Source organism: Marmota marmota, unplaced genomic scaffold, assembly GCF_001458135.2.
Source record: "Marmota marmota marmota unplaced genomic scaffold, marMar, whole genome shotgun sequence".
Taxonomy (NCBI): Eukaryota; Metazoa; Chordata; class Mammalia; order Rodentia; family Sciuridae; genus Marmota; species Marmota marmota.
In genome coordinates, this window is record NW_025999999.1 from 19,322,724 (window position 1) to 19,335,058 (window position 12,335).

Consider the following 12,335-nt stretch of genomic DNA (forward strand, 5'->3'; position numbering starts at 1 on the left):
TATATATATATAATGTATATAACAGGGTTACCCTTAGCCTGGCAAATACGGCATTGTTTAGGGAAGAAGGTCAGAAATTGCATGTGTTTTTATTCCAGATCCATACCAAGGGACACCTTGCCTTCCTACTTCTGCTAAAAATCCCCCAGGCTTCCAGGATATAATTATAAGATCTTGAATGCCCCAGGGAAAGAAAAACACTACATACTTGGTGAGTTTATCAAAATCACCACCTTTGGAGACTGTGTGGGTATCAAGTTGGGCACCTAGAGGGGGCAGTATATCTCCACAAAGCCATGAAAACCTTGGGGACACAGGGCATAGAGCCCCTGAACCTTTCTTTGTGAGATTCAACATTATCAAAATCTTTCTAGGAGGAATGAAACATCCTTGACCCAGTATTCCTGAATGTAAAGGCAACACCAAGATCCCCTTCAGCAAACGCTGCTAGGAAAGAGAGAGACTGCTACTGCTGGGGGTGGACAGCTGGCAGGCTCTGGAGGGAACTCCTGAGGACCCTCCCCTGGAGCAAAATGTCATGCTTTGGGGAGAATGGCTGCATAGCTGAGCATGCACCAAGAGCTGTTACACTGGTGTCCAGGGATAGAGCACCTCTGCTACACCTGCAGGATGACCAAGACAGTCAGGGCCACCAAGCCATCAATCATGCTCTGGGCTGTGTGGGAGCAGTTAAAGCCACGAGGAAGGCAGACTGTTCAGTAAGTAGCCTCAGGCTCCCTCTCGGTTTGGCATTGGGAGCAGAATGAGGTTGGAGTGCGCCTCTGTGATTCTTAGATGAAAACAGGAGGGTCATGCTCAAGGGGTCCTGTTGATAATGAGGAATAGCTGCAGCACTTGAGTGATTAATTAGAAAAATTAAAGAGATGGGAGCAAATATGTGGCAGCCCGACTCAGTGCTCAAGTGCTGAGTTTATTCTGATGTCAGAGTTTGGGAGGAAGGAGGTAAGGTATAAATTTGCATTATGTATATAAAACAATTTGCATCAGGAATAAAGGGATATGTTTCCTTTAGGCCAAACTCAGTACCGACATCCTTCCAGGCAGTAAGGAAAGCAACAAGAGGAAAACCGGCAGGGGAGACCCTGTGCTCCAGGGGAGGATGTGAGGCTTTGAATTTCCCCCCAGCCCTCTAATAACACCTCTGTGCTTGCTTTGCTGTAGACAAGCTTGGAGGCCTAAACAGTCAAGTTCTCACTTTTCTTAGCTACCCCAAGAGGAAAGGAACCTGTCAGCTTCCTAAAAAGGGAGAAGGAAAACAAAGTCAAAAGGAAAAGCTCAAGTTGCGTCTTGTCTGTTTGAAGGCACAAAGCAGAAGAGAAACAGGTTTTGTGCAGAGGTACCCTGGGACCCTGGGGAAGGAAGCCTAAAAGCTGGGAGTAGGACAACATTACATTGGAGAAGTTTTAATGAGCCGCAGCAGCTCTTTGATAGGCTCTGATGTTAAGATGGAAAGGGAGCATTTGCAAGTGTGAGCTTTCCAAGAGTGTGGTGTTTAGGAAGCAATTTTCCCTCTTGCCATCTTTCCTACTGGGGTTATTCAAATGAGGCCTGAAGTCATCAGGGCAGTGGGGCTGGGGTTCCAGGGACTGTGATTTCCCCACCAGAGCTGCCACTCTGGGAAGCTGTACAACAGCCTCCCTGAGATGGATTGAGTAGTTATGAAATGAAAGGCATAAAATTAAAGACAAGATTAATAAAATCTGATGAAAGAAAACGCTGCGAACCAACCTAGCAGCTCAAATTACATTTACCACATTAGACAGGGACAGGGTAATCATGAGTAATAAGTTCAGGCTCTGGAAAGAAAACATGAGCTAAATAACTTAACGACAGGTATCACCAGGGGAAGGCCCTGACTCACCTTCCCAGGAAAGACTCAAGGCAGGGCATAGAGCCCATCAATCACACCGAGAGACAAATCTCACTTGGTGGGGCTCCTGGGTAGCCAGCCCTGGACTCTCAAGTTGCCTCGGAGCTCTACCTAGAGCCAGAAATGTGACAGCCTCCAGGTGCAACCTCCATCCAGGGGGCCTCCACCCCACTGCTTGGTGGCTACCATCCATTCCATTCCAACCTCCGCACCATCAAGCACAATCATTATTAGGCACAGGCTGTCTTGAACCTATTATATATTTCTGCTGCATCAGCTGGGTCTATTCCCTGATATTGGGGGTGTCTTTAAGTTTCAGAAAACTGTTCTTCTTCAGGTCAGTCTGAACCCCCAGATAGCAGCCCAAACGTCCTGTTTTCTGCAGGTCTTCCTGCTGCCCCTCTCCCCAGAGCCCCCCAAGTCCCCCAGTTCCCAGCTATTCTTGCTACAGCTTAGTGTGGCAGCAATCTTATTTTTGGATTGATATCAACCCTCCAAGGAGTCTCTCTATAGAACAATGAGCCAGGAAAAGCAAATTGACTGTTCAGGTTGCGCTTCTGGCCTGTGTAGGAGAGTCACAGACCTTCTCTGGACCTCATGTGTAGGCCAAACCTGTGAGCAGAGAAGGCTCCCCTACCTCTGCCACCTCCTAGTCCTTGTTCAATGGATACAGCCTTACCCACTGCTCCCTTCCTGCCCTGTGCAGCTTCCCTTCTCCAGGCAGGACCAAAACCCAAGCCTCCTGGCTCTGGCCCAGAAGTGGTCAGATGGTATCCCAGGAAGAAGCTATTTGGATTTAAGGCAAGTAATACTCTAGAAATCAAGTCCTGTTCATAGAAGAGGAGTTCCTTCTGCTCAAAGACTGAAGATACCCAGGAATTTGGGTTTCAGATCTGGGGGTCTCCAGAGGAGTAGTCTTCAGATTCTCTGCTCCTTCCCATCCCTGTTCCCTGGACCAAGTTCCCCTGTCCTGCTCCTTGACTATATTCACCTTCCGCTGTGGGTTCTTTAACTCCCTGCCTGATTGGCTTCCCACATTTGGGCTCACTGAGGCCTGTCCACGCCCTCAGGATCTCCACTACCCATCCTGCTCCTAGCTCACAGCTGAGGTTCCCAGTGGACCAGGAACATCTGACTCCTCCCAGCAGGCAAACTCTTTATTTTACACTTGGACATCTGAGTCCCTCTTCATAAAGCAGGTCACCACCTTCCAGGTAGAAAAAAACAAAAAGTGGAGAGATATTACTCCCAGATGATCTTCACCATGAGAGAGGTAGAGAAATAATTAGGACTTTCACTTTGCTTTGGTTTCTCTGAGAGCTGGTTTAAAGAAGGAATGGGATCCCATTCTCCTAGAATAAAATAAGTTGATCAGAAACTCAGCTGACCAGAGCTCTCAACATATCAGACCTTCTTTCCCACTCTCTGCCCTTCAGAAATGGGGAACCGAAAACAAGAACCTAGTTACACTCTCACCTACTTGTCTACCTGTCTAAAGCTTATTGAGCACACAGGATTTTGTCAGACATGGCACCAAAGGCTCCTAGATCCTACCTTGGGGACAATGTACAGGTGTTATCCAATAAGCTGGCCCATCTGAATCTCCAGCCTAGGATCCAGCTTGCTCTTCTGAATGAGGCAGCAGCACAGCCCCAGTCTGCAAAGACTCAATCTCTGCTCATCAAAGTCTACTTGCTTTGATAAGCAACTGAACTCAGCCCTAAGTTCTCGAAAGACATACATCAAATTGTCAACAGTAGTCGCCTGAGGGCTGGGGCTGAGTGGGAGCAGACAGAGGGTACTTTTTCTTTTCCACTCTACCAACTCCACATGGCTTTTTCTCTTTTTATATGGAGAATGTGCTTCTAGACTCTTTCAAACATTAAAATCAATCAATAAATGGCCCAAAAGGAAAAGGATTCAGGCCCTGCAGAATTTCTGATGGCGGCTGAAGGTGGAAGAAGAGCTAGGCAGGAAGGTACCCACTCTTTGTAGCCACAGAATGGCTCAGAACAGACTCAGGTATTCTCAAAGCTGTCCTCCCCAGACGGACATGGCTCAGCTCACTCCCTTTGGCTGGTGTCTTCCAGTGTTCTGTCCCTGAAGACCAAGAGGCTCCATATTTCCCGTCAAATCCTCCCCTGACTTTCTTAAACTCCAACTGCCCCTGAAGACTTGAGGAGTGGGTACCTGGCTCAAGCTCACCTCACCCAGGTGATCCCCTCCCCACCTGAGAGGTGCGCAGGACATGCAGTGCTACTTTCCTGATTCCAGAACCTCTCAGCACCCCCTAGTCAAAGACAGGATTGTCCCCAGGGTGACAGGATGAACAGCTGTGAAAAAACAATTTTTAGAAGGTGAAGTCAGACTCTCACCAATCTTCAGAGGCACAAACCTTGCCTTGCTCTCCGCCCTGGAGCAACACAGGACACTGAAGCTTGGCAGCTGGAGAGGCCACCAAGGCCCCCTGCACCTCAGTGATCACCAGCCACCGGTGCTCTTACCTACAGATGTAATTCGCCTTGCAGGAATCCTGCAAACTCAAGCAGTTGGGCTTCTCCCGCTCCTCATAGGAACACACAGGCACGATGGTCTGCCGCCGCCGCTCTGTGCAGGCGATGTCCCGGCAGGAGCAGAACAGCATTCCATAGCTGTGCTTGGCAGGGACCTTGTCAAAGAACTGCCGCAGGGCCTTGTGGCACTTGCGGCGGTTGCAGACCTCGTTGGACATGCTGGTGGTGCACGGGGTGATGTAGGCGCTCCTGTACTTCTTGCAGGTGTCGTCCAGGTTGCAGGCCTTGGCTGCGTCCAGGCAGTTGTTCCCTTTGGGAATGTGCTCCACTGCAAAGCAGAGAGAAATGGTGAGACCGCGGGTCAGCTTGAGGTCTGCCCACGCCTCTCCTGTTCTCATTGAGATCTTGACATTCACCTGGCCACGCTGGCAGCTCTAGAACTCAACAAATTTTGAAGCTAATAACTTAATGACTTTGTGGCAATGAGAAAGTGTTAGCGGTGCGAACAATGGGAATGTACAGCAACACACAAGCCCCCAGTATTCCCCTCGATGTGAAAATAAGGAGAAGCTATGGAGTGAGGCCAAAGGAACTCAGGCACCTGCCTGGCTAGGAGCAAACAAGGCAACAGGAGAATGCTTCCAGCTCCTGCCCTATAAACTGAAATTAGGATCAAAGAAAACAGCAACAAATTATATACTTGTTCATGATACAGTATATAAATGATATGCTGAATGCAAGTATAATTGCCATGCAATCCTTCAGGAATATAATTATGTAATAAATGCATATAGTACATGCTAATTACTATATGATTACAGAGTAATTACATGGTTATTTGAGCCCAGAAGACAAAATATTATGCCAGCCTCTCTAAACAGGAAGAAGCAACTACAATGAAGCTGTATTTAAGTTTCAGCTTACAGGCCATTGGAAGAAAACCAGAATAAATCACATAAAAATTTGCAAACTTCAATTACCACTTAACTCACCACATACAAAAAGTCAGCTCTGTGAGTACTGAAGTTTCCAACTAGGAAGATTCAGCTAGAATTTTTGGATAGAATTTCAATGGGCTTCAAAGCTTGGGTTTTAGGAATCTCACAAAACATATGCTGCCTTCCACTTAAACCCTCTCTGCTCAGGCTGCCAGAGAAACCAGTGCCATCCACCATGGGGCTGCTCCCCTGCAGTCTGGATGACAGCACGGGGGCATGTCCACTGGGTGGCTGGGCACACTGGCCATCACCCCATCCAATGGGTAAAGTTACAAATAAATGGACAAGGAGAATTGAGCTGGTTCCTACATAGGGGTGCCCTACAGGGAGAAGAAAGTGATAGAAAAACTTTCCAGAATCAAATGATAAGTGGAAGACTGATAAGCAGGTGTACCAGTGACCCTCTGGGGAAGAGAGGAAGGCAACAGATGAGTAATGCATAACTGTGAGATTAGACACAAGTCTAATCTCAGTCCCTGCTCAGCCCTCAGCCCCTCTGTGGATTCTGTGACTCCCTTTCAACCTGTTGATGAGGTCATTTGGGAGAGGGTCCAGATAGTTGTGTGGGACTTAAAGACAGGGTGTTGTGCTTACTGCACATGTAATTGGCACATGGAACGGCAGTCTATCTTAAAAAGGAAGGGAATCCTGTGCTCCAGAACAACATGAATAAACCTTGAGGACGTGACATCAAATGCAACAGAGTCACAGAAGGACAGATACCACATGACTCCACTCCTATGAGGAATCAAAAATACTTGAACCCACAGGAACAGAGAGTGGGTAAAATGCTGGCTGGGTTGGGGGATGGCTGGGGAGTTGCTACTCAAAGAGCTTAAAGTTACAGCTCTGCACACTAATAAGTTCTAGGAATATGCCTACAACGTCCTTCCTAGAGTTACCAATTCTGTATTGTGGTCTTAAAATTTTGTCAAGAGAGTGAGTTCCATGTTAAATGTTCTAATTATGACTTAAAAAAAATTAAATGAAAAAAAAAAAGGGCACATGAAGTAATTTCAACATTTCAGGGAAAGGAAAACCTCCTGTGGTACTGATGAGTCTTGCTTTAAAAATACCCCAAAGGGCTGGGGATGTGGCTCAAGCGGTAGCACGCTCGCCTGGCATGCGTGCGGCCCGGGTTCGATCCTCAGCACCACATACAAAGATGTTGTGTCCACCGATAACTAAAAAATAAATATTAAAAATTCTCTCTCTCTCTCCCTCTCTCTCTCTCCCTCTCTCTTTTTTTTTTTTTTTTAAAGATCTTTAAAAAAAATACCCCAAAACTCTGAAACCACAGCATTCTACCCTGGCACCACGAGCTGTGTTTTATTGTGTCCCAGGTTCATGTGTCTGACATCTGAATTGAGGATATTTAATGTGGAAGACAATAAACAAGAGATTCAGCCTTTCTGGGGTATGCAGCGCAGGGGGTGAGCAGCTGCACAGGCAGCCCGCCAGGTTAACAGGCGCACCTGGAGCTGTCCCTCCGCCATGCTCTTCCAGGCTTCTCTGCCCCTCACTCAGGCTCCTTGGGACTCGAGGAGGGAAGAAGCCATCATGTTCCTTTACAGGGACATCAGGGCCTCTAGGCCTTGGCCACACTTCCAGCCTTCTCTTTTTAGACTTCTAATGATGTGCTGTTGGGCCCAAAGACAATGATTTCTATTCTGGAAGGTCTACCATTTTCTAGATTTCTAAATTATGCATTTTAATGATAAGCTGAAAGAAAGTAATAAACTGTACTCTACATCATCTGGATCAGAGCCGTAAGGCTGAAGCTAGGTATGTGTACCATTTAACTACCTGCATGTACTTCTGCATTGGTGCACAATGAATGACACTCTATAATCTTTCACTAAAAGAAAAAAGAAAAAAAACCCAGAGGCACAGAAGTGAATGAACAGAAAAGGGATATAGTCAGTGATATATGAACAAGCAGTTCAGGCAAGTTCAAATGGAGAAAAACGGCAGAAGAATGACATCAGCACATGGCACCTAGCAACATAAGCCTGCCAAACTGGAACACCCATTCTGATTCCAAGGGCTACATTCAGATCATAGGCACCAACTGAGTTTCAGCAAAACACTATCATCCCTTATACAAAATTAATGTTATTAGCTTGCGATTCATTTTTTCAAAGTTTGGTTTATACTTAATTTAAATGTATGGCTTTTATAGTTATGTAACAACAAAGAATAAAGCTTTTTATGTTTATCAATCTTATAGAATATTGCAATAAAAATAATAAAAGTCAGCACATCACATCCAGGAAATTTCTTTTTCTTTGGAAACAGTCCATATAATAACACACAAGCTTTAAAAAAATTGGTCTACTGTGTATCTTCTTTTGGTATAATAACGTTAGTTGCCTTTTTGAAGTTGTTAAAACTGTATAGCTATTAAGTTTTTCCTCTTGATGTTATCAAAAAAGAAATGTAATAATTTAAAGGAAAAGCTTTGTACAAAGTGGAAAGCAGGGTAAGCTATTTTATGTCTAAACCAATTGCTCAAAGTTAACTTCATTTAGCAGTGGCTGTGACCTAGCCTTACTTTGTTCTGATGCTGTTCTCATCACTCTACAAGCCTTGTCAGAGAACCCTCTCCTTACCACTGTTTCAGAGTCTTTGACAAATTCCAGAATGTATAACCAGGAACATTCGGTAGGACAAAAATGATTATTCATGTCCAGATCACAGGTCAATGTGTGACAACCTTTTTGTTTCTGATTCAAAATTTTCACAAAAAGCATTCTCATGACCCTTCTCAACTTGATGTATGAGATCAGAATCACCCTGATACAAGAACCAACAAAGAGGAAAGAAGAAAATAATAGATGAAGACTGCTTGCAAACATGGATGTAAAACTCTTCCCTGAATTTTGGTAAATTTTATTTAGCAATATCTTAAGAACATATGGTACTCTGACCAACTGGGTTTCAGCCCAAGAATGCAAGATTGGTTAATATTTAAAAATTAGTAATAATTTAGCACAGTAATAGAATACAAGACAAAAACTATATGATTGTTTCAATAACCAAAGAAAAAAGCAACTAACAAATTTTAATACTAATAAATGATCAGCAAACTAAGAGACAAGAATCTCCCCAATCTGATAATGAGCAACTATGAAAAACCTAGCTATAACCACATCTCATGGCAACATATTGACTGCCACTCCCTAAGATCAGGAACCAAGGATGCCCATTTTTATGCCTTAGAGTCAACAGTGCACTGGCACTCCTAATCTCTGCAACAAACCAATGGAAAGAAAGAAAAAGTGGAGAGATTGGAAAGGAAGACATCTCTATTTGCAGGTGACTTGGAAAAATCCTAAAGAATCTACAATAAGTGAAGGATACAAGTTTAATACACAAATATAAATTGTCATTTTTTTGAGTTTAAAAGTTTGATTTTTTTAAATTTTATTTTTTGACAAATTAACAATTGCCTAAATTTATGGAGTGCAATGTAATACTGTTTTATACACACACACACACACACACACACACACACACACATTGTGGAATGATTAAATCAGCTACTTAACTTTAAATTAAGAAAATTTTAAATGTAACTCTGTTTTTACAATAGTACCAAATAAAAAATAAAAGCACTTAGGAATGAATCTAACAAAGCAAGTGCAAGACCACTACATTGATTTAAAAAAAAATAAAAGAGCACAACTGGTAAAAATAAAAGACCTAATAAATGAAAATGTATACCATGTTCATGGATCAGAACACTCAATATTATTAACATGTCGATTATCTCCAAATCCTAGTATTTTGGAATTGGCAAGCACAGTCTAAAATTTACATAGAAATGCAAAGAATACAGGACAGCCAAAGCAATATGAATGAGATAGCAAAGTTGAAGGACTTACACTGATTGGCTATAAAGCTACAGTTACCAAGAGTGTGGTATAGCATAGGCATAAACAAACAATGGAGAACTCATAAATATACCCACATCAAATATGCAGTCATTCTATTTTTGATGACACTAATAACAGAGAAATTCTTTGTCACAAATGGTACTAGATTCTCTGTATATGAAGCTCCAGAAGAGGTGAAACTAATTTATAATTTTTTTAAAAAAGTCAAGAGTGGTTGCTACTGGAGAACAGGAATGGGGACTGGCTTGGAAGAAGGAACTTTCTGAGGTGCTGAGAATGCTCTGTCTCTTCACAGGCATGTGGGTTGAGTGGCTTGGATCAAAGAATGGTATCAGAAAATGAGCACTGAAGGTTTGTGCCTATGTAAACATCACCTCAAAAAAAAAAAAAGAACTAGACAGACAATGAACACTGGTTAGTGATATATATGTTGAAGTATGTAAGACAAGGTACTGAGATAAGCATTTTAAAAAATTAGAGGGATGAATGGAGGAATGATGATTGGCTCACAGCGGCCCCAGCAACATCTAGCTGATTGGCTCCTCGGCCCCAGCAACATTTAGCTGATTGGCTCCTCTGTGGTGATGCTCATTGGGCTGTTTCCCTGCCCTTTCAGACCACGGAGCTGCTCATTGGGGGACTTTTTTGGCTCCGCCCACGTGACCCAGCCAATCGGCCTCAAGTGTTGCTGCCAGCAGAGGAACACTTCATAAAGCAACTATATTCAAATGTTACTGATAGAATCTAGGTCCTGGGATATGTTAACTATAAAATATTTTCCACTTTTCTGTAAATATGCATATTAAAATATTGAGGAAAAATAGGTTCAGGTATACTTTACTGGGACTCCTGCGGTTATACACAGCCTATGAAAATAATTCTCAGTTCCTCCCTCCCTTTCACCTTCCTTCTGAGTCCCTCACAGACCCACCTCCACCTCTCCCAAGTGCTGCGTGTCCTGCTGCATTCAAGTTCAGAATTAACACTCCTGAAATCACGGTGCATGTGAATGAGCGTGGAGTTTCCCCCTGGCAAGAAGTTGGATCCCCAATATCTATGAAATGGATCCCCCACTGCACAAAAATGCTACTTCAAGGATGGGAGGGCAGAGGGTGAACGGGAAGAAAGATTCGATTTATGCCAGCAGAGATCCGCACCCTGCCTCCCCTTGCCCGCAGGAGCAGGGTGTGCCTGTCTTTAGGCTCTGGGCACAGCGCCCTATCGCCTGCCTTCGTGGGAAGGCCTGGAACAGCTTTGCCATAACTTTCAGCACTGTCCTCTCCGCAGCTCATTTTAGAATTCAGCATCACGATGCCCCGTCCCCCTCCCCTCCCCCTCTAATCTCTGCCTCCATCTGCTGTTATTCATTCTTTAACTTGGTGGAATGTCTGGGATGCTGTCTGAATGGGAATGTTCTCAGAATGAAGGCTGTTTACTAGAAATCCCGTTTTCGGGGGGCAGGGCGCCTGTGAGTGGGTTTGCTCAGCTAACGTGCTCCTCTCCAGCGTGGGCCGGCAATGGGTTATGGAGAATGCCATTTAACCAGCTTTTCATTTCAAAGCTCCACCCAGCCATGTCGTTGCTTTGCAGGTTACAGATTGCTTTCTCTACCAGCAGTTGAAGCTGGGATAGCATAGGACTGGGGCTTCTTTCTTATTCATCACAACCAGAGGCCCAGATCGCAGAGCATGCTATGCAAAGGGTCAGGTGCTGCCTAGAGAGTGATGGATCAGGAATCAGGAGATATGGGGTTTCAGTGGTCCAATCGTCTGAGAGCCTCTGTTAAGTCACTTTTCTCTCTGTGGGCCTTAATTTCTCCATTTGTCATAGGAAATACCCAAGGAAACTCCAAAGGTTGAGATTCTTTGGTTTGATGATTATAATATAATTGGCCTTTTCTGATTTTAACTTCAAATATCTAGGATAAAATGATAATCTGGGAAAGAATAAAACCCCAGTCGGAGATTCCTCATACTCCAAGGTGCTGCCTCTCAGCTGTCTGCGGCTCCGTGGAGTCCGTGGACCAATGATTTCAACCCTGACCCGACAGCAGAGCAAATGTAAAGGTCCCTCCAAGACAGCAAGATGTGGGGATGTCAGGGATGAATTATGCCCCGAGAGAAGCTTTCATATTCTAAATTCCTCTGGAGCCAGAAACTGCCTTCATCCCAAATACAATCCTCACACTGTCCCAAATCAAAGAGGCTATCACTGTGGCCGGCAGCAGCCCCTTTTTATTTACACTTAGGAAATGTCCCCGTTACTGGCATACGCCACTGCCAGCTCACCAGGGGAAATGATTCAGGAGGAAACGCAGATGCAACCAGCTAGAAATTCATTTCTATAGATTAGGAGGTGGGATCAAATCGTACATGTTTTAAAATATGTATGGCCTGTGTGCAAGGGGATGTAATGAGCAGAAAGTTCATGAGACACAGCCAGAGAATGTTATTTACAAAGGCTTGTGGGTTTCAGGGTATCTCCTGACTTTCTTTTTAAGGCTGCAGAACTGAATTCACAACTTGTTCCCTCTGTCTTCAGACTTGATTAATCACCGCCTTAACATAACTGCTATTCTTCTTCTAATAGGCGCCCTCTCATGTGTTATCCCGGCAAATGAAAAATGGGCAAAAGCACTCAGATCTTTGCAAGGGTAAGCAAGCTTTCCTGGAAGCTCATGCTGACAGTTGGATCTGATATCCCCGTGGATCAGATGGCAAATCTGATCATACAGGTTGTGACCCTTGTAATAGATCCTTCAAAAGCTTGGCCTTTTCCAGCTGGGGTGCCAAAAATTACATTTAAAATGTGTGTGTTGGCTGTTGGAGCCCATTTTGTCATTCACACACCGTTTCAGATCTATGGTATTACACAGTGATGAATTCCCTCCTGGTCCTGTTTTTTTTTTTTTTTTTCATATCTTACACAACTACATTAAGCCTCAAGCCATACTCAAGTTTCCTCAGGGGCTGACAGCGATGGAATTATTTTGAATACCTATGAATCTGGAAATAATTCTTCTGTCTGGTGAAGA

At 44.1% G+C, this 12,335-nt stretch overlaps 1 protein-coding gene across 4 annotated transcripts in view; it reads right to left on the reverse strand.

Moving 5' to 3' along the window:
- Gfra1 (GDNF family receptor alpha 1) overlaps window positions 1-12,335 on the reverse strand; it is a 195,396-nt gene that overhangs the window by 58,649 nt on the left and 124,412 nt on the right. For all 4 annotated transcript variants that reach the window (XM_048807401.1, XM_048807400.1, XM_048807402.1 and 1 more), the window contains one exon: window positions 4,396-4,732. In XM_048807401.1, the coding sequence (XP_048663358.1) occupies window positions 4,396-4,732 (337 nt within the window). The remainder of the gene's footprint in view (window positions 1-4,395; window positions 4,733-12,335) is intronic.